The sequence below is a fragment of the Cucurbita pepo genome, chromosome LG20 (genome assembly GCF_002806865.2).
Source record: "Cucurbita pepo subsp. pepo cultivar mu-cu-16 chromosome LG20, ASM280686v2, whole genome shotgun sequence".
In the NCBI taxonomy this organism is placed as follows: domain Eukaryota; kingdom Viridiplantae; phylum Streptophyta; class Magnoliopsida; order Cucurbitales; family Cucurbitaceae; genus Cucurbita; species Cucurbita pepo.
The window spans coordinates 2481087-2502315 of NC_036657.1; the positions used below are offsets into that span (position 1 = coordinate 2481087).

Sequence of the window (21229 nt, forward strand, 5' to 3'; positions counted from 1 at the left end):
AGAGAGAGAGAGAGATCATTTACGAGCACGACACGACAAGGAGGAAAAAGGGAAGCTCTTCCTCTTTTAGCTTTTCTTTCTCCCATTTCCGACCCTTTTCTCTTTGCTCGAGGTAGTACATAAGCTAATCCTTCTGCTAATCTTTTATACGGTGGTCGCCCTGAAACTCGCCGTCGTCTCTTCATCCACTGGCGGTTCTCACTGTTACGGCGCATTGAGGAAGCTGATAATGAAAGCCTATGCTTATCGGAAATTGAAGGAACTTTGAAGGAGAAATTAGAGTTTAGCTGTCATGAATCTGAGGCAGCGTCCTCAACCGGCGGGTCGTGGTGGATTTCAAAACGCGCCGCCGCCGGTGGAGCCTTACAACATAATCCCTATTCACGATCTTCTCACTGACCATCCTTCTCTTCAGTCGCCGGAGGTACGCGCCGCCGCCGCCGCCTTACGTACTGTAGGGGAACTGAGGAGGCCTTCGTTTGTTCCATGGAACCCTAAGTACGATCTTTTGGACTGGCTTGGGCTCTTCTTCGGGTTTCAGGACGATAACGTTCGGAACCAACGCGAACATCTGGTTCTCCACCTTGCTAATTCCCAAATGCGGCTTCGCTCCTCTCCTGAACGGCCGGATGAACTCGACCGTACGGTGCTTCGCAACTTTCGCAAGAAGCTTCTTCGCAACTATAGTTTGTGGTGCTCCTATTTAGGCCGGAAGTCCAATGTACGGCTTTCAAGCCGGGACAAGAGTGAGGGCCGTCGAGAACTGCTGTATGTGTCACTTTACCTTTTAATCTGGGGAGAGGCTGCTAATCTTCGATTTGCTCCTGAATGTTTATGTTATATCTATCATTTTATGGCCATGGAACTAAACCAGATTCTCGACGATTACATAGACCCTGACACGGGTAGGCCATATTCGCCTGCTATTCATGGAGACTGTGCATTTTTGACGAGTGTAGTAATGCCCATTTACAAGACCATTAAGACCGAGGTGGAGAGTAGCAGAAATGGTTCAGCACCACACTCGGCGTGGAGAAATTACGACGATATCAACGAATATTTCTGGAGTAGGAGGTGTTTCCGAAGTCTCGGGTGGCCATTGAATTTAAGTAGTAATTTCTTTGCCACGACACCTAAGAACAGGCGAGTGGGGAAGACAGGTTATGTGGAGCAGAGGTCGTTTTGGAACATATTTAGGAGCTTTGACAAGATTTGGATATTGTTACTGTTGTTTTTACAAGCTTCTATCATTGTTGCTTGGCAAGGGCCACAGTATCCATGGATAGCTTTGAAGAGTAGGGATGTGCAGGTGGAGTTACTCACTGTCTTCATCACTTGGAGCGGTCTGCGGTTGTTTCAGGCTGTGCTCGATGCTGGAACTCAGTATAGTTTGGTTTCGAGGGAAACCATGTGGCTAGGAGTCAGAATGCTGCTGAAGGGTTTGGCTGCCATTGCTTGGATTATAGTTTTTTCCATATTTTATGCGCGGATTTGGAGTCAGAAGAAATCGGATGGCTTTTGGTCAGATGAGGCAAATGGGGAGATTTTTCTTTTTCTTCGGGCAGTATTTGCTTTTCTCATCCCTGAGATGCTGGCTTTGTTACTCTTCGTTCTTCCATGGATTAGGAATGGACTCGAGGAATTAGATTGGAAAGTGTTGTATCTATTTACATGGTGGTTTCATACTCGAATGTTTATTGGGCGTGGCTTGCGTGAAGGGCTTATAGATAATATCAAGTACTCGATTTTCTGGGTAGCAGTATTGGCTGCCAAATTTTCGTTTAGTTACTTCTTTCAGATTCAGCCCCTTGTTGATCCAACCAAGGGACTTTTGAACCTCAAGGGTCCTTATAAATGGCATGAATTTTTTGGTAGCACCAATGTTGTAGCTGTTGTGTTGTTATGGACTCCCGTTGTGCTAATATACCTTATGGATTTGCAGATTTGGTATTCTATCTTCTCATCGCTTGTTGGTGCTACTGTTGGGTTGTTTTTGCATTTGGGTGAGATTCGGAACATTGGTCAGTTAAGCCTTAGATTTCAATTCTTTGCCAGTGCAATGCAATTTAGTCTCATGCCAGAGGTACAACAGCTCACGCCTAAAATGACACGTCTGAAGAAAATCCGTGATGCCATCCACCGATTGAAGCTAAGATATGGACTTGGCCAACCTTACAAAAAGATTGAATCAAGCAGGATAGATACTACCAAGTTTGCTTTGATTTGGAATGAGATTATTATAACTATGAGGGAAGAAGATCTCATTAGTGATAGAGATTTCGATCTCTTGGAGCTTCCGCCTAATTGTTGGAACATTAGGGTAATCCGTTGGCCATGCTTCCTCCTTTGCAACGAACTGCTCCTTGCTCTCAGTCAGGCAACAGAGCTTGCAGATAACCCTGACGAGGATCTTTGGTCAAAGATATGCAAGAATGAGTATCAGAGATGTGCTGTAATTGAAGCATATGATAGTGTGAAGGCCGTGCTTTTGACTATTGTTAAATATGGTTCAGAAGAAAACTCCATTGTTGCAAAATTATTTATGGACATAGATAACGTTATTGGACTGGGGAAGTTCCTGGATGCATACAACTCAAATGTGCTCCCAGAAATTCACACCAAGTTAATTTCACTTCTTGATATTCTAATTGGAACTAAGAAAGATGTGAGCAAGGCAGTGAATATATTGCAGGCCTTGTATGAACTTTCCATTAGAGAGTTCCCAAAATTGAAGAAATCCACCAAGCAGTTGAGAGAAGAAGGATTGGTGCCTCGTAATCTAGCCACTGATGAAGGATTGCTCTTTGTGAAGGCAGTTGAGTTTCCTAATTTAGAGGACAAAATGTTTTATAGGAATGTCCAGCGTTTGCATACAATTCTTACATCTAGAGACTCAATGCATGGCGTCCCTTCCAATCTCGAGGCTAGAAGACGACTAGCTTTCTTTAGCAATTCACTTTTTATGAACATACCCCGTGCTCCATATGTAGAAAAAATGATGCCTTTCAGTGTTCTGACCCCTTACTACGATGAAGAAGTTGTGTATGGCAAAGAAATGTTACGAAGTGAGAATGAGGATGGTGTTTCGACTTTGTTCTATTTGCAGAGAATCTACGAGGATGAGTGGAGGAATTTTATGGAGCGAATGCGTAAAGAGGGTTTGGAGCATGAGGATGACATATGGACGAAAAAGTCAAGGGACCTTCGTCTTTGGGCATCATATAGGGGTCAGACTTTATCTCGAACTGTTAGGGGAATGATGTATTATCATAGAGCACTAAAAATGTTCTCATTTCTAGATACTGCATCTGAGATGGATATTAGAATGGGATCACAAGAGATTGCTTCACATGGTTCAATAACCCGAAAGCATGCCTTGGATGGTTTACATTCAACACAACCTCCTTTCAGGAATTTGACTAGATCGACTTCTGGAGAATTGTTATTTAGAGGATATGAGTATGGGACCGCCCTTATGAAATTCACCTATGTGGTTACCTGCCAAGTTTATGGGCTACAAAAAACAAAAAGAGACCCTCGGGCAGAGGAGATCTTAAATTTGATGAAGGAAAACGAAGCCCTTAGAGTTGCCTATGTTGATGAAGTTCATCATGGGAGGGATGAGGTTGAATTTTACTCTGTCCTTGTTAAGTATGATCAAGAGCTACAGAAGGAAGTTGTGATCTATCGAATTAGGTTACCTGGTCCTTTGAAGATTGGAGAAGGGAAACCAGAAAATCAGAACCATGCAATTATCTTTACACGGGGCGATGCAATTCAGACCATTGACATGAACCAAGAGAATTATTTTGAGGAGGCACTCAAGATGCGAAATTTATTGGAAGAATTTAAGAACTCTTATGGTATTAGGAAGCCAACCATCTTAGGTGTTCGTGAGAATGTCTTCACTGGCTCAGTGTCCTCTCTTGCTTGGTTCATGTCCGCACAAGAGACTAACTTTGTGACCCTAGCACAGAGAGTTCTGGCAAATCCTTTAAAGGTTAGAATGCATTATGGGCACCCTGATGTATTTGACAGATTCTGGTTTCTGACTCGTGGTGGAATCAGCAAGGCTTCTAGAGTGATCAACATTAGTGAGGATATATTTGCTGGCTTCAATTGCACGCTTAGAGGGGGCAATGTGACACACCATGAATATATACAGGTGGGCAAAGGAAGAGATGTTGGCTTTAATCAAATCTCTATGTTTGAGGCCAAGGTGGCCAGTGGCAATGGTGAGCAGGTTTTGAGCAGGGATGTATACCGGCTGGGTCATAGATTGGATTTCTTTCGAATGCTTTCAGTTTTCTACACAACTGTTGGGTACTATTTCAACACAATGCTTGTAGTATTGTCTGTTTTTGTATTTTTATGGGGCCGACTTTATCTTGCACTTAGTGGGGTTGAGGATGCAGCAGTAGCATCAAGTTCTGGAAACAATAGGGCCCTTGGAGCAATACTGAATCAGCAGTTTATAATCCAACTTGGTCTTTTCACAGCACTACCAATGATTGTGGAGAACAGCCTAGAGCACGGGTTTCTTCCAGCCATTTGGAACTTCTTGACAATGCAGTTGCAACTAGCGTCATTTTTTTACACTTTCTCTTTGGGAACTCGCACCCACTTCTTTGGACGCACTATTCTTCATGGTGGAGCTAAGTATCGAGCGACAGGACGTGGGTTTGTGGTGCAGCACAAGAGCTTTGCAGAAAACTACAGACTATATGCTCGAAGTCATTTTGTGAAGGCAATTGAGCTTGGGGTTATTTTAATAGTGTATGCTTCCCGGAGCCCTCTGGCTAAAAGTACTTTTACTTTTGTCATTTTGTCAATCTCTAGCTGGTTTCTCATAGTTTCATGGATAATGGCCCCCTTCATATTTAATCCTTCTGGATTTGATTGGTTAAAAACAGTTTACGACTTTGATGATTTTATTAATTGGTTATGGAATACTGGTGGAGTGTTCACAAAAGCAGAACAGAGCTGGGAAGCATGGTGGCTAGAGGAGAACAGCCATCTGAGAACAACGGGTCTGTGGGGAAAACTTCTAGAGATCATTTTGGATCTTCGTTTCTTCTTCTTCCAGTACGCAATTGTATATCACCTTAACATTACTGGTGACAACACCAGTATTGCTGTCTATTTTATTTCCTGGGTATCCATGATTGTTCTTGTTGGGATTTATATTGTTATAGCATATGCTCAGGACAAGTATGCTGCGAAGGAGCATATCTATTATCGATTGGTTCAATTAATAGTCATTGTGGTTATAGTACTGGTGATTGTTATATTGATGGAGTTCACACCCTTTAACACGGCCGATCTTGTTACGTGTCTCTTGGCATTCATTCCCACCGGTTGGGGCATAATATCAATTGCTCAGGTGCTAAGACCTTTTCTGCAAACCACTGTCGTGTGGGATACTGTTGTTTCATCGGCCCGGTTGTATGATCTACTGTTTGGAATGATTGTCATGGCCCCTTTGGCACTGCTCTCATGGTTGCCTGGTTTCCAGTCAATGCAAACAAGAATCTTATTTAATGAAGCCTTCAGCCGAGGCCTCCAGATATCTCGTATCATTGCTGGCAAAAAGACTGTATGAAATGTGAATTCAGGTACTCCCCTTTTCAATCTTTTCTAGAAACTAAACAAAAATATGACCCATTTGCAAAAAGACTGTATTGAATTTTTATTGTCTATTCTTTTAGTTTTTTGAGTGTAAGGCAGTCGTCGTGCATGCTTCCTCTTTTTTCTTTGATGGTATTTTGTTGTAGATATCGTTCACTTGCAGTTTTATGGATTTGTTAAACTAGAAATTTGGTTGGTTGTCCTGTATCTAGTGTTGATTCTGTATATAACTAACAGTTCATATCATGTGTTAAAAAGCACTTCATCCTGAATTTTAGCAACTATTTCAATGAACTCCACCATGATTGCTTTGTGTTTCATGTTATGAGGTTCTTCAAATGCATTCTGTAATTGGAGTCTTATTCAGCCATCCTCAATATCTCAGATCTTCGAGCTTTTATTGTTGATGCATTTCTGAGAGCCACCGCATTCAACGGTTTCACACCAGATATGTGTACTGTATTCAATGAAATCGAGCCTCTGGTGTTTAACAGGGAAGGACACAGGAATTCCTCGACATTCAAGATTTGTACATACTGTTCATATTTATTGTAGTAGCCCATGCATTAATTAAGTCCTCAAGCTGGTTACTGTATTTTATTGAAAACTAGTTCTGATAGAACTTTCCTCTACCTGCCCACCTTGACATCCTTCATGATTTTGTATTCTATTGTATGTCTATTGAATTTTGACTTCCATGTTGTTCAAGATCCAGTGAATTGAGTAATTGAAATGAGTTTCTTGGAGAGACAATATATGCATTCAGAGGTTTGTGCCAGAACTCATAGACTGAGGGCCAGGAGCTTCTGCCAAATGGTTAAAATCAATAAAAGGAATAGCACCATCCAATACCTTTTCTTTATACATCATTTACCTTAAAGTGAAATGATCAGTTCTTTCTCCAGTCGATCAAATACAAGTCAGGCAAGATACATCAGAGAAAGATATTGAAAAAACTTGCTATTTCTGTGTATGATTCAAAACTCAAGGGAAGCTTTGCAATAATCAAAATACAAACTGTCCTATCTTACAATTCCTCGTTGCTTATGGTTGGCAGTTGATCATATGAAGGACCCTGTTTACGAAGTACTCTTGGAAGCATGCATCGACCACCAAAGCGCTGCTGCAAAAATATGATAAGAGCTAATACAAGAACACTGCTAGGGATGATGATGTCCCAGGCAGTGGAATAGAAGTCTTGTTTGTGGTTCGCATATATGTATGATAAATCAAGGTACCAGCTGGAATGATGAGCCCTGTAAAGGTCATAAGCATGAGGCAGTAGACGAACAAGTGTGGTTCCCATATAGAAGGAGAAGGCTAGAGCCCTTTCTTTAGAATCAAGCATCAAGTTGAATATGATCTGTGGGATCAGAAAACCATCCAAGACTAAACCTCCAAGTGATTTGAGAATCTCCCAGAAAGAGTTTTGCTGGTACGGGAGCTTTCGAGTAGGATAAGATCGATATTGTGCGTGCCTTGGTTGCAAAAATGGCATGTACGAGCTCGAATCCTTCCACTTATAGACGAGCCAAGCAATCAAAATGCCGAGTGCATATAATGGTAGAGTCAGATAAGTAAGTTTTATCTCGGAATCCCACAAGTCCTTCTCACTTGTATTGTCCTGTCGTGACGACCAAGTGAGCTGGAGAAGACGCAACTGCAAAAGGAAAGCCACCATCGTTACGACTCTAACGATTACTTCATTCACTTCAAGCCATCCCCCACTGCCAAGAAACACACTCTGCTGATTACGGTTTGCTGCAAACAAAGCTTCAAAGTTCAGCAGAAGAGGAATCATATGTCCCAAACACATAATCACAACCATCAAGACAGAAACGAATGGAAGCACCTCTGGATGTTTATTTACATAAAGGAGTTGCAAGACAACGAAAAGACATGCAAAGGTATTGGAAACCAGAACCATAGTGATCTCAAGGTCCATTCTCCATATGGATTCTTCAGCTTGGTTATCATAAATTGAAACTGAAGACAACACCAGATTATCAAAATAGAAAGGATCTGACTTTGGCCTTTTGCTTTCAATGGTTCCCTCAAAACCATCCATCCCACTTGCATCTAGAGGTGGAAATTGGACTTTGACAACAATTTCACAGTCCAGTGTTCGTTTCTTCATCAGCTCTCGTTGCCAGCATCCTGTCATACACAAAGAACCAGTGTTCTTGTCGTATAATCCTTCAGCAGAAATCTCCACTTTTTTTGATGAAAAGTTTTGCCCAGCTATCTTGAAATCATTATCAGCTCTGAAACTTATCCTATAGCTAATGTTCAGCAGACCATTGTAGCTGGGCATTGGAACTGCAGATTCTCTTTGCCCGGACAGAGAAGAGTTTACATCATTCTGATAAAAATGCTGACCATAAAAGAATGGCGATGCATAACCCCTTGCAATCTGATCTTCGCTGTTCTTCAAGGACAAATCAAATCTCATGTCTGATGAATTCTCAGAAGGGTATGTCTTTTCCTTACCATAAACATTCTTGCTTCGAGGGCATGAACTTTGTGTTCCAACCTCAGTATATTCATATTTGATTCGTGAAGGATCTATCAACATTGCATTATAACTACGAAACCCAATTTTCTGAAAGTAACCCGATTCATTTGCAGATTTGGAGCTCCAAATTTGACCCTCAATAGTACTTCGGTTTCTGATAGAAAAAACAGCAGGAAATCTCAGACTTAGCCTTATCGAACAACCTCCAATGGAAGCATTTGTTAACGATTGTGTATAGTTCATGATCCGGCAGGCAACAGCACAAAGCTGGCTTTCCTCCTGATCCCACATTCCTTCAGCAATCAAGGTGTCACTAGGTATGAAAGAATATCTATTAACACGATAGCTTGAATTGGCAAAGCGTAATAATATTAGCATTTTCCCCTCATGGGTGCACTCAACTCCTTCATAATTCATTGAAACAGGCAAGTATTTGACATTCTTACCAAGAGGATTGCAGTTCATATCATCGCAGTCACTCTCATACTCCAAATCAAACGTATCAGTAAGCGTACGAAATACAGAGCATACATTTTGAGATAGCTTCAGACCTCTATCATTTCCACTCAAGCAACCACCCTCAATTCCTTTATCTATTAATGTATACTTGTATTCCGGACTCTCGGCTAGACTCAAGATTGAAACAGGTTCGAAAAATTGCGGACCGCTATTGTGATTCAAACTTTCCAAAGTTCCAGTAATCAAGCTATTAGAAATGGTTACGTTTGTAGGACAATCCAGCTTGAGAATAACATTCAAATTCTGTAAAACTCCCGAGTTCATTAAACTCGTACCTGATCCAACCATGCATACCTTCCCAGACGTTTCTGACCAAAATCCTTCGAGCGCAAATCCCACTCTCGGCTTCCAGGGATGAGTCCTCGGCCCTCGGTATCGAATCAAACGCAATCGACGGTGCTTGTAATTGTCGAAAGAATTGAGATACATCATGGAGCCTCGAAGAACCAAGGAAGCTTGGAGTTTAACCACGCCCGGGGAAACGGTTTTTTGGGCATGGAGCGCATAAACGAACACATGTCTGGAGAAAAAAGAGTCCAAACGTCGGGGTTGAGTGATAATCTTGTCGCCTCCGGTGAAGTAACTGTTCCTTAACTGAAGCATGGAAGTGGCGGAGGGGAAGGAAGAGGGGTCGGTGTCTAAAGGCGATTTGGGAACGATTTGATTGCAATGTTGGTCGTATAGGGCTTCGGTATCGGAATTCCAATGATCGATCAGCGAGGCCGTTGAAGCGATGTTGAGGAGGAAGAAGATGAAGAAGAAGAAGAGAAGGGAAATCCATGGGAACAGAGAATTGAAGCTGAAACATTGAGGGAACATGATGAAATAGGGAAAGGCAGAGACAACTCCAATGGGTTATGGGCAAAAGAGCTCCTCCATTAATACCGATCGGTCAAACTCCGGAAAAAGCTGTAGAATCGGATCGCTAAGCGAGCGCTGCCGCCCGACATGAGGCCAAGCACAGCTAGAGCCTACTGCAAACCAACCTCAAAACACATATTTCAAAAATATATATATACTCAAAAATCACGTCTTTTTGTTCAATTCATTTCTTACTTTGTTTTTTAATTTGTTAAGATTTAAATATTTTCTTAAAGGCACCTTTTTAAAAAAACAAATTAAATGGTTGAAGAGACCTTAGTTTTTTATTATTTTGATTTCAAGGTATAGATTTGAAAAGATCTAATATTTTTTATAATTTGATTATTTTATTAGATTTCTAATAAAGTTAATTTTCTAACCAAACCTTTTATTATTATTTTCAAGAGACAAAAGTTGTAAACTCACCAATTTGTTTAACAGCTTTGTCTGTTACCACCTCAAATTCAAAAGGACAAAAGTTAGAAACTGAGCAATTTGTCTTAACATGTATTAGTATTCTTTAGACTTCCATACTTTCTCTCAAAGTTGTTAGGGAGAGAATTAACACTCTTATACAAAATGTTTTGTTCCCCTTTCTAACCGAGGCAGGAGACGTTTACACACTCTTATAAAAAATGTTTTGTTCCCCTTTATAATCGTGGGATCGTTTACACACTCTTATAAAAATGTTTTATTCCCCTTTCTAATCAAGGTGGTAGAGGTTTACAAACTCTTATAAAAAATGTTTTGTTCCCCTTTCTAATCGTGGGATCTCGCAATCCACCCTGTTTCAAGGCCCAGCGTCCTCGTTGGCCCATCAACTGGTGTCTAGCTTTGATACAATATATGTCATCCTAAAACTATCGTTAGCAGATATTGTCTTCTTTCGAATTTCCCTCCTAGACTTCCCCTCAAGGTTTTAAAACAAGGAGAGATTTCTATTTCTACCCTCTTGTAAAGAATTATTCGTTTTCCTCTACAACAGAGGTGGGATCTCATATTGTCAATAAAAAGAAATCATTCCTTCACCGTTCATTCAATGAAGAATAATGGAAGGATAAGAATTCCATAAACTTTACTAACTTTCAGGAAGACAACGAATAGAAGTATCATGTGTGTGTATATATATAGGTCTAGTTCAATTGTTACAATGATAAAGAAAGGAAGTGGTAGAATGGGCTATGAGATATCAGTAGAATTTGGCACAATAATTATATTATTAGATATTGTTTGCTCTGCTCTATGTATAAAAAAAATGAACGTAAAGTTCAAGAAGAAGAAAGAATGAGGAAATGAACTATGTAGAACAGAATAGAATAGAATTAGATCACTCATCTTGCACAGCCATCCTATCCCCAGTATGATAAATATTTTAAAAGGGGTTGTTCAAAAAGCCATAAAATTGACTCTTTCCGAACAAAACCTCAACTCAAATCATTGTCCCGTGCTGCAATGACTTTACGATGATGCCGAGACCTCCTCTCTCGACTACGTCTTTGGGAAGCCTTCCTTGGTAAACTCGGAACTTTTTCCGACGACAACTTGCTGACAGGATTAACTATAGAAGATGGTAAGGAAGGTGGAGGTGGTGGGGGATGGACAGCCTTCTGTTCAAGTACGTCCCTATGATATTTCTGCAGGAGGTACAAAACAAAAACTTAAATAGTGTTCAGTAATGTCATGGAGGTAGATCCATGCACTTAAAACTTTATCAACAGCTTCACATTCTCAGATTATATGATACAAAATTTCACAAGGTTTTGAACTCTCTTCCAGTATTGCATACAAGACGAGGTTTTCCCATTCACTAATTTTGAAGGCTCCATAAATCAATCAGAACACAATGTTGATATTCCAATATTGCAGTAATGGCTACATTTTGGCATTATGATCATATATGATTTTACCAACAATAACAGAAGCAATCTACAAAATGATATCAATGAAATGCAATATAGAAAAGCTACCTGAATCACGAAATTGCGCCTTTCACAATCCAAGAACATATAGAGTGTCCAATTAGTTTTGGCCATTAGTTTGTCCCTCACAGTTGAAAAACTGATCTGATCTCTTGATGTAAAACGATCGACTTCATTGAACCAGAGGCAACTGAACAAATTGCTAATAGGCACATGCTCTCTAAGTATCACACATCCCTCGGGAACATCTGCAGGTAATCAATCCAAGACAGAACCTTATATGACCCTGGCTTAACTTATTTCTTTTATGGAGAGGGTGGGGTGAACATACCACTTGTAATGGGAAGCTTGGCTTCGGAATAAGGAGTCAAACCTTCCATTACATAAAAGTTAACCTGAAAGTCAATAGAAGCATTATCATACTTTCCGGCAGCTTTATTCGCATCAGCTTCCGTAAACACATCAAAGCGTTTGTAGTGTCTAGAAATTGCAAATGTAGCATTTTTTCTCCATAAGAACCTGAAAATGTGAGCAGGGCATCAAAAAAAAATTGGCAGAGCCTCTTCAAACTGAAAGACATCAAATCCAAAGGATAGTTATATTGCAGAGGTTGTGTGAGACTTTCCAACTATTAGAAATTTACAATACAACTAATATGTAAATTAGACATCTGTTGTGGTTTATACTATTATTACTATATCAATGAAGATTTATAGCATTGGCCAAACTACACTTGCTTGTGAGACTATGAAGAAACTTCAGAGTGGAGAAACTCAGGTTTTCCATTATCACTTTTTGTGGAAAAATGATAGAGTGGCTCTATGCATTTCCGTCAATACAACCCTTCAGTTACTGCCACAAAGAGGGTCAACAAGGCATTCAAACATATAAAGTCAATGATTGTAACCGCTCAAGTTCATCGCTAGCAGATATTGTCCTCTTTGGGTGTTCTCTTCCGGTATTCGTCTAAAGGTTTTAAAACGTCTCTACCAAAGAGAGGTTTCCACACGCTTTAAGAAATGTTTCATTCCACTCTCCAACCAATGTGGGATCTCACAATCCACCTCCCTTGCGGGCCAGCGTCCTCGCTGGCACACCGCCTGGTGTTTGGCTCTTATACCATTTGTAAGAGTTCAAGTACACCACTAGCAGATATTGTTCTCTTTGGGCTTTCCCTTCCAGGCTTTCCCTCAAGGTTTTAAAATGTGTCTATTAGGGAGAGGTTTCCACACCCTTATAAGGAATGTTTCGTTCCCCTCTCCAACCAATGTTGGATTTCACAGTGATCAAGTTAATCTAATGCTCATTCGTGCAAATATAAGTAACAAGATATTGAGCAATATTTAGTCCGTGTAATATATTGCACGGTAATAAGTATCTCAACATTGGGAAATTGTCAAGAAGTATCATCTAAGAAAATAGGATCCATCTTAATGTCTCAACAGGAGGAATTATGAAGGTTGAAGAATAGGAGTGATGGCATCACAAAGTTCAATGAGTACAGAACCCTCCAATAAAGTTGTAAAGTTCACAGATAATCAGATGTACCTTGCAAGAATTTGATATGGATCCACAACAAGCTCAAGTTTGCCGTCAATCCAAAGAGAATATCGAGCATTAGGAAACATTCTGTGCACCAGAAGTTTTGGAATCTGCAACAGTAAAAACACAGGACAAAAAATACGTTTTAAGGCACAACACCTTCATCTTAGTATCTAGTTTCAGGCACAAAGTGATATTACATTGTGAAAATGAAGCTAAAAAGTAAAGACCATAATGGAAATGCCTCTCTGTTCAAGCAGATAAAAAAACGAGAAGGTTATTGTCTATAGGCAACAATATATATCAAAAAAAAGAAAAAGAAAAAAAAAAGGAGAGCATTATATCCTTAATTCTTAAAACATCCATTTAAACTGAATTCCAAACAGGCTCAAGAAGGAAGAACCCCTGAGAGCTACTATGCAACATTGATCATCTGGGTGTGCTAATTTTAATAAAATTGAACTGTGTTTACTTAAATTTAGAAGTTTACTTTTCCAGTACGTCTTGCGTCTTTGTAAGGTAAGTTATGGACCACAACGATTCTCCACAACCCAATTTTCTTGCTGCTTTCCAGGATGATACCAGTTTCCTTTAATGATGCTTCTGTCTCTTCATCAATAAACATGAAGAAGCAAACAGTGTTCTTGGCATATTCACTAATGTTCTTTGGTTGATTTATAACATCAAAATTTCCTGAAGAATAAGTAGTTTGATGAGCAACAAAACACACATTCACAATTAAAAACAAAATTGCAAAGATCGTACCAAATATTGCAGATGCAACAACCACACCACGACACTGCTCCATATCATGAAGGTCATCATCATTGATATCAAAACCTGTGTTGCGACCAGGTTTGACTCCCCTCACAAACCTAAACAAGCATACATAAACCAAAACACATAAATCCAAGATAAAAAGTAATATGTCGGACAATATTTATCATCATATGGGCAACCCACGCCATGTAGACAATAGGCAATGGAAAATTGTTGGAGTAAACATGAAAGAAAAAGGATGAAGACAGAAAAAACTAACCCACAATGCACTCTCATTGACTCCCTTACATCAAAAGAATCTGTCCTCTGGGCTAAAGTAAGATATCCACCAAAGTCCGAACCTCCAAATTCCGTCTCTCTTCTTATGTTTTCCTCATAAATATATTCCAATTTTTTAACAGGTGAATCTGATGAGGCATTTGGCATCAAGGCAACAGATTCTTCAACGGAAGGGTAACATACTGGACATGCTGAAGCATTAAAAAGAAAATTCTCAGTAAAGGTGCAAGTACCTTGAGAATCCATTGGTGCCCAAATATTACAGTCGTCATGAAACATCCACAAAAAGCACAAGATTTTAAATCCGTTAAAGGGGAACAATACTTACGCCTCGGACCAGTTCTCTTTTTATCTGCAGGTGGGGGAGGCAGGGCAAAATTATTACAAGGGTGTCCTGGTGGAAGAGTGTAACCCATGAAAATTGCTGGTGGAGGAAACGAAGGTGGTGGAGGAGGAAGAGAAGGCGGTGGAGGAGGAGGAGGAGGTGATGCCAATGAAGATGTCTCTCTCCTCTTTGTCAAGGAACTACTTCTATCATCCATAATATCTTGAGATGGGGATTGCCTGAAACTCATAACTAAGCTATTGTTCATACTGATGTGCTGGATATGCTGTTCTTCTTGGGCATCCTCACCTGGAAAGTCATGATCAAAATCAAACATATCATTACCTCGTGCAAACGCACACAAAGAAAGATGGCTCGAAAAATCTTGAAAGTCCAACATTTGATCAGAGTTAATAGTGTCAAACAATGTGCAGAGACCATAAAATCTTGAAAGGTAAGCATCAATCTATTAACGTTTGGTCAGTTAGTAAAAAAAGATTGGGGAATTGAACCAAATGAATCATAAATCTACCACAAATGTGAACTAAATCGAATGCTTTTATTAGAAAACAAGAAGAAAGTAATGTCTGGTGCCTATAGCAACTGATTTCATCCCACATTCATAAGCATAACAAAAGTAAAATGTCATATAAATTTGATGAATGCTCAAACAAAATCTTCAAACTCTAATTTCCAGCTTTGTTTCTTAATCAATCTGAAATTCAAAATCCCAGCAGCAACTGACAACTAAAGACTAAAAGGTTTATGTATCTAAATGCAAAAGAGACTCAAACCTTTGCCCATGTACAGTACCCAAAGGAAAACCGCAGCAGAAACAACACACAGAAGCAGCATCCCAATCTTCTTTCTATGGACGAACTTGCAGATCCAAGGAAACGAATAATCCTTCTCCTTCATCATTTTGGAAGGCTTACGTGCAGTTTGGAATGGCGGAACTACATTATTCAGCTGTTTATCCAATGCCCCGTAACTCGCTGAACGAAGTCCCAATGACGGTCCAGTCATTGTTCCTCCAAACTAACATGTACTCTTCTCATAACCCCCTCTTATCTCTCTCTCACACACCCACCGAAGAAACGTCTCTGATTTTGGCTTCAAGGCGCAAAGATTTCAAGACCCACCCCACAAAAATTAAGCCAAGACTCTCCGGCTCCTCCAAAATTTCGCCTCGCCAATTAACATTCTCTGTAAACCAAAATGCAGTTCAGATTTCACAACAACAATACTAGTTCTACCAAAACGAATAGAAACTGAGTTGGCAGCAGGATCAAATCCCTATATCTAAGGCGATGTTGCTTGCTAATAAACGAAGAAAAATTAGAAGGAGATAGAGGAGGGAATGAATCTAGGTTTTTCGAAATCGAGAATAATCTGGGATCATAAAACCAAATTAATGAAGCTTTGCATTCAATATAAATTTTGTTCGTTGATATGGGATGATCCAGTGATGGAATATTCATCCGATATTTATTTTTACAAATGTAAATTATGCATAGGCAATCATTTCCGGATGAATTTTTGCGGGAAATTCCTAATGAGGCCAAAAAGGGTAACTTTTTTATAGAAGGAAATTCCTTGATAGGCTAACGTGCGCCATTTGCCTCACAATCACACCTCACCTCACCATGTACGCCTAACACCCTGCATCCTCCATTCACAGGGCGACATCTGTCATAACTATCGACTGTCACTCTTGTCACCAAATTCGTTGAAATATTTCTTTTAATATCAATTTAATTACCAATTTTATGAATTTTGATTGATTTTTTTTACTTTAATTTGTAAGTTTTCGAATAATTTGTATTATTTAATAAAATTATAGATATTTTTATTTCATTATAAAGTTTTAATAATTAATTTAAATAGAAACAAATTTAATTTAATATTTTAAATATTTATCCATAAAAATTCGACACATTCAAATATGTTTAGTTTAAGTTAACGATAGAAAATTAAATTATTTAAAATTTTTAAATAGGGTAATAAATATAAAAATTCTAACCTAGAATTTAATTTTTGTTGGTCTAATTTGATGGAAATTTTTATGACGATTTTTTTTTCCAAATCAAGTTTATTTTTTTAGAATTATTGATTTTTTTTTCTTTTCTTCTTTTAGTTTGGGAGTAATTGAAGTTATTAAAAAGTAGGTTTTTATATGTTATTATAAGCTTGAAATATTAGCTTTAATTTTAAGAGTCTACATTGTTGTTGGAATCTTTCTTTATTATTAGAGCTCCGCCATTTTTTCTTCGCCTTATGGCATTTGGGGTCCGAATCAAGAATCCTATATTTTTTAAATTCATAGAATTGACTTAACTGAATTTCTAAAATCTGTATTGATTGAGCTATTTTAGAAACATATTTATTTATCCTGAATTTTCTTAAACAAAAATTAATATTATTATTGAACAAATTTGGCTTAAAAAATTAACTTTAAATAATTAAATTTAAATTTATTGAAATACATGGAATAATACTATTACATGTCCCGTACCAAGGCGTTAGATGCTCCAATTCTGATACCGTCACATTTAAGTTAAAATATTTAAATAGAAGTGTAAAAAAATTCCTTAAAAACTCAAACATATATATATATATATATTTTTAATTTCATTTTATAATTATATTTTTCCAAAAAAAAAATCATAAAAAATATAATAACATAAAGTTTGTTTTCTTTTATATACTTCTAAAATATATATTTTAATTCTAACTTTTTATAAATAAAAAATAATACTAAATAATCGAAGACAGTTATTAGTCATCATCAAAATATAATAACATAAAGTTCATAAATATTAGATTTTTTTTTCTTTTATATACTTCTAAAATATATTTTTTAATTCTAACTTTTATAAATGAAAAATAATACTAAATAATTGAGGATGGTTATTATTTAACATCACAATATAATAACACAAAGTTCATAAATTTTAGATTTTTTTTCTTTTATATACTTTTAAAATATATTTTTTAATTCTAACTTTTATAAATGAAAAATTATACTAAATGATCGAAGATAATTATTATTTTTTATTTTAGAGACTAATAAAAAAGTTTGGAAAAATTATGAGTTTTTTTTTTTTTTTCTTTTTTAAGCTTACAATCATTTATTGGCAAATCTATATAAATAATTTAATTAGTTTGGCAGGGTAGTTAGACTTAGGTCTTAAGCTTATAAGTATTATTATTATTATTATTATGTTTTAGGGCAAATATGTGGCCGTTTACTGGACCAGGATTGCCCAATGAGAAGTTATTGGGCCCATGAAAAGTAACCCTCTTATTGGGCCTGTCGACCCACCACGTGTCCATCCTTTTCATCGGTTTTGCCACGTCAAACAATACCGAAGCAACGACAACAAGGAATTTGAGTCCATTTTCTTTCTTGCTGCGCAGATTACTTATTTTACCCGTAATTTATTTTAGGTATATTTTACCTAATCTCTAATTTTTCTATAAAAATTAGTTGACTATTTTTAATATTGTAAAACATTATTAATTACAAATGTTGAATTTTATTTTATTAGTATAATGGTATATATTTAGATATTTTAATCTTTTTAAATTTCTTCAAATTAAAGTTTTCTAAGTCAATATCTTTTTTTCAAAAGCTATCACAAACACACTTATAGTTGTATTAACTTTTGGAAGAAAAAACCATTCATACCTCATTTTCTATATATTTTCACACGGTCAATAATAATCAACCTTTCAAATGAATGAATAGATACCACATCTGAATTAGAGTCATTTAATGATAGAATAATTAAGAAAGAATTAAAAGAATGGAAGGAACATTTTATTTGGAGCAATTTTTTTCAATGGCTCATTCGTAGAAACTTACCGGTTAAATGTATTTTTATTTGGAGCAATTTTATAATGAACCCATAAGATGCATGTGAGTGAGGACAAAGTATACCGAAATGACTTATGTTGGTCTGTAGAAATAGTATTTACTTTTAGAAGCGAGGGGTTAGTAAACCTAACCATGTTATAGGGGATGCAACGGAATTCGAATTCTAAATTATGGACATGGATCGTTACAATAAATAAGATCTATAGCTAATTAATCAACAATTTGAAATATTTTTATTATTCTTTTCTATCTCCAACTTTTTTGAATTGTTTGACTTTCATTAACTGTGGTAATAATATTAGATGACACTCGTATTTTAGAAATATCTATATATTTATTTCTCAATACTATTTTGTTGAATTCATTAAATTTAAACTTCTAGTATTTTTTTAACAAAATAATAATATTTTAACCTGTTGATTGATAAAAAAAAAAATAGTGGGACAACTTGAATTAATATGCATGACCTTGTTAATATACGAACACAACATAATTTAATCGTAAGTATTGACTTTTGCACAAAATTTTAACGGCTTCAATGTTTGAATTTTTATGGGTCAAACGATTCTAACCTCTTTTTCATTTATAGATTTATAGAGATTTAATGAGGCACAATCTTTTTGGTGTTCAAACACCATTAATTATATATTTCTATTTTTCTTCTCATATTTAACAATAATTTTTGACTTATTAATACTGAAAATCTCTAATTAAATTGTTATGAATATCAAAAGAAAATAAAACGATAATCATGTTACTATATTTTAAATTGATAAATCATTAACATTCACTTAAAAAGAAATTAAATCGATCAGGATCATAATATTCATGAAAATGACCTAATTTTTGTTTTTTAAAAAATTTGATGATAATATTGTCATCTCTTTCATGTGTAATATGTAATTGGGTGAAGGAGGTTCCGAGGCAAATAAAAAATAAACCAAATTAAATTATTTTTTTTATGAGGAAAAAAGTGTCACAATCTATGGCTCCAATTCCACGTTGGGTTGCTTTTGACTTTAAATATCTAATATATGTTATTGAAAAAAAGATACATCCAATATGAACATGTCACACTCATGTCCAGCTGGGAACTTCACATTTTTTTCACGATCAAAATAAGAAATATATGCTCATATTTTTCTTCGTTGAATTAAAAAAATTGTGTTCGGTTCAAATTTTATGTCTAAAAAATTATCTAATCTGAAACATAATTAAGAAAATAATGAAATCATCTTGTAGTTTCGCTTCGATTCAAGCAGAAGGATGAGACGAATTAAGATTTGCAAATAAGGAAATTGCCAACCAGTATGGTGTTAGCTTAACATACTATGCTACCTAATCCAGTGTCTTACACCTAGTAAAAATAGCTGGAGTTGCGTGTGAGAATCCTTCCTCAAAATTATTGTACTCGTTGACTTGGTCAATTAAATAGTCATAAAGGTTTATGTCCTTGCCATTGAAATCTAAAGATATCTAAACATTATTACCATATTTTTTTCCTTGTTTTCATTTGGCTCGTATTATCAAATATATTGAATATTTATGCAATTGGTTGAAAATCAAGACATTGTTCTAGGACTATATGTTTAAATAGATTCGAGTCAAAGAAACATGATGTCGAGATTACACCCTCATTGGCGGGCCGTGGAGTAAGTTTGTTTCATCATATATGTTCATAATTAAACAAATTTCTTCCTTTAATATCACAATTATTTTTCTAATAATCTTTATCTTATCAACAAAATCTTTTATGATACTAATAATATAATAAATGGTCTTTATCACGACTTATTTATCAAATAGCTCCTTTTATCTCCAGAAGTGTAGTGCAATAAAATGATCCGATATCCCAACCATTTTAAGGTATGTATTCTTCCTCAATTTAATCAAATTACTCAATTATTTCTCTCATTGTGATTATTAAATTAACGAACATTTTATGAGAAGAAAGATTATACATAGCACCTTAATCTCTCATTCAAATTCTCTCTCGCATATTATCTTTTCAAATCCCGCTCTTTTTCTAGTTAACAACGCTCGGCCTTTCATAATAGAGTTACTTAAGAAAAAATTGTAAGAACGAAAATTAATTACCATTAATATACTTTTAATGTAAAATAAAGTTGAGTTAAAATATATTTTTTTTAATCCTATAATTTTAAAAATTTTAATTTTACAGAAGAATCTATTTTTAAAAAATATATTGTAACCGTTTAAATTCATTGTCATTAGATATTGTCCATTTTAGTTTGTTATGTATTTCGGTCGGTCTCACAGTTTTAAAATGTGTTTGGAAGAGATTTCTAATCTTTATAAGAAATGTTTATCTTCTCTTACCATCTACTCTGGTCAGGGTCAAACATTCTTGTCGGTATATCGCCCGATGTAGGGCTTTGATACCATTTGTAACAGTCCAAGTCCACCGCTAACAGATACACAGTCTTCTTTGAACTTTCTTTTTTCTACACCCTTATAAGAAATGCTTCATTTCTCGGAAGGTTTAGATTTATAAAATCAATAATTCAAATAGAACCTAATTCACTCCAAACTCAAAATTACCGTTTCCCGTATGACACGTAAAATAATAAATAGAGGTCCTTCCTTTGATATGGAGGGCAAAAAACACCCAATATTTTATAATTACATAATTAAGCTGTATTTGTCTTTTCTGTTTGTTCATTTGGAATTTTAAATTTTTTTTTATTGCTAATTTTTCTTACAAACACAACATCCAGATCCTTCAACAATCTTGACGAAATTTATTCAATTATTTTAAATAACTAAAAAAATAAATTTCTTCCCATTATTTATAAAAAAAAAAAAAACTTTTTTTTTATTCCAATACGTCCCTTAATTCTCAGAATTTATATTTTTGTATCTGAACTTTTGAAATTATTATTTTAACCAATTTTTTTTTCCAAAATATCTACTTATTTAATAATTGTGGCCTTTTTTTTTTTTTTTTTTTTTTTTTTTTT

The 21229-nt window shown here is 36.2% G+C and overlaps 3 protein-coding genes and 1 non-coding gene across 6 annotated transcripts; 2 read left to right on the top strand and 2 right to left on the bottom strand.

Annotated features, from left to right (window-relative positions):
* On the top strand, nucleotides 1-6355 carry LOC111782555 (callose synthase 11). 2 transcript variants are annotated; one of them, XM_023663322.1, is made up of 2 exons: nucleotides 1-5615; nucleotides 5958-6355. In XM_023663322.1, exon 1 carries the CDS (start codon nucleotides 293-295, stop codon nucleotides 5600-5602), a length of 5310 nt encoding a protein of 1769 aa, XP_023519090.1. In that variant the 5' UTR covers nucleotides 1-292; the 3' UTR covers nucleotides 5603-5615; nucleotides 5958-6355. The 2 variants fall into 2 exon arrangements, with proteins under 2 accessions (XP_023519090.1, XP_023519089.1); XM_023663321.1 differs by having other exon boundaries at nucleotides 2-5615; nucleotides 6014-6355.
* On the top strand, nucleotides 3246-3324 carry LOC111783739. Its single transcript, XR_002813421.1, has one exon. It is a non-coding gene; the product is annotated as a small nucleolar RNA J33 (small nucleolar RNA).
* Nucleotides 6356-6464: 109 nt separating the features above from the next.
* LOC111782556 lies at nucleotides 6465-9674 on the bottom strand. Of its 2 annotated transcripts, XM_023663324.1 has the most exons (2): nucleotides 7481-9674; nucleotides 7106-7389 (listed from the first exon to the last, which is right to left on the bottom strand). In XM_023663324.1, exons 1-2 carry the CDS (start codon nucleotides 9479-9481, stop codon nucleotides 7336-7338), a joined length of 2055 nt encoding a protein of 684 aa, XP_023519092.1. In that variant the 5' UTR covers nucleotides 9482-9674; the 3' UTR covers nucleotides 7106-7335. The 2 variants fall into 2 exon arrangements, with proteins under 2 accessions (XP_023519091.1, XP_023519092.1); XM_023663323.1 differs by having other exon boundaries at nucleotides 6465-9673.
* Nucleotides 9675-10812: 1138 nt separating this feature from the next.
* Nucleotides 10813-15889, bottom strand: LOC111783478. The gene is made up of 9 exons (XM_023664409.1): nucleotides 15163-15889; nucleotides 14372-14677; nucleotides 14024-14234; nucleotides 13750-13859; nucleotides 13475-13677; nucleotides 12991-13094; nucleotides 11774-11961; nucleotides 11491-11690; nucleotides 10813-11157 (listed from the first exon to the last, which is right to left on the bottom strand). Exons 1-9 carry the CDS (start codon nucleotides 15392-15394, stop codon nucleotides 10948-10950), a joined length of 1764 nt encoding a protein of 587 aa, XP_023520177.1. The 5' UTR covers nucleotides 15395-15889; the 3' UTR covers nucleotides 10813-10947.
* Nucleotides 15890-21229: the final 5340 nt, after the last annotated feature.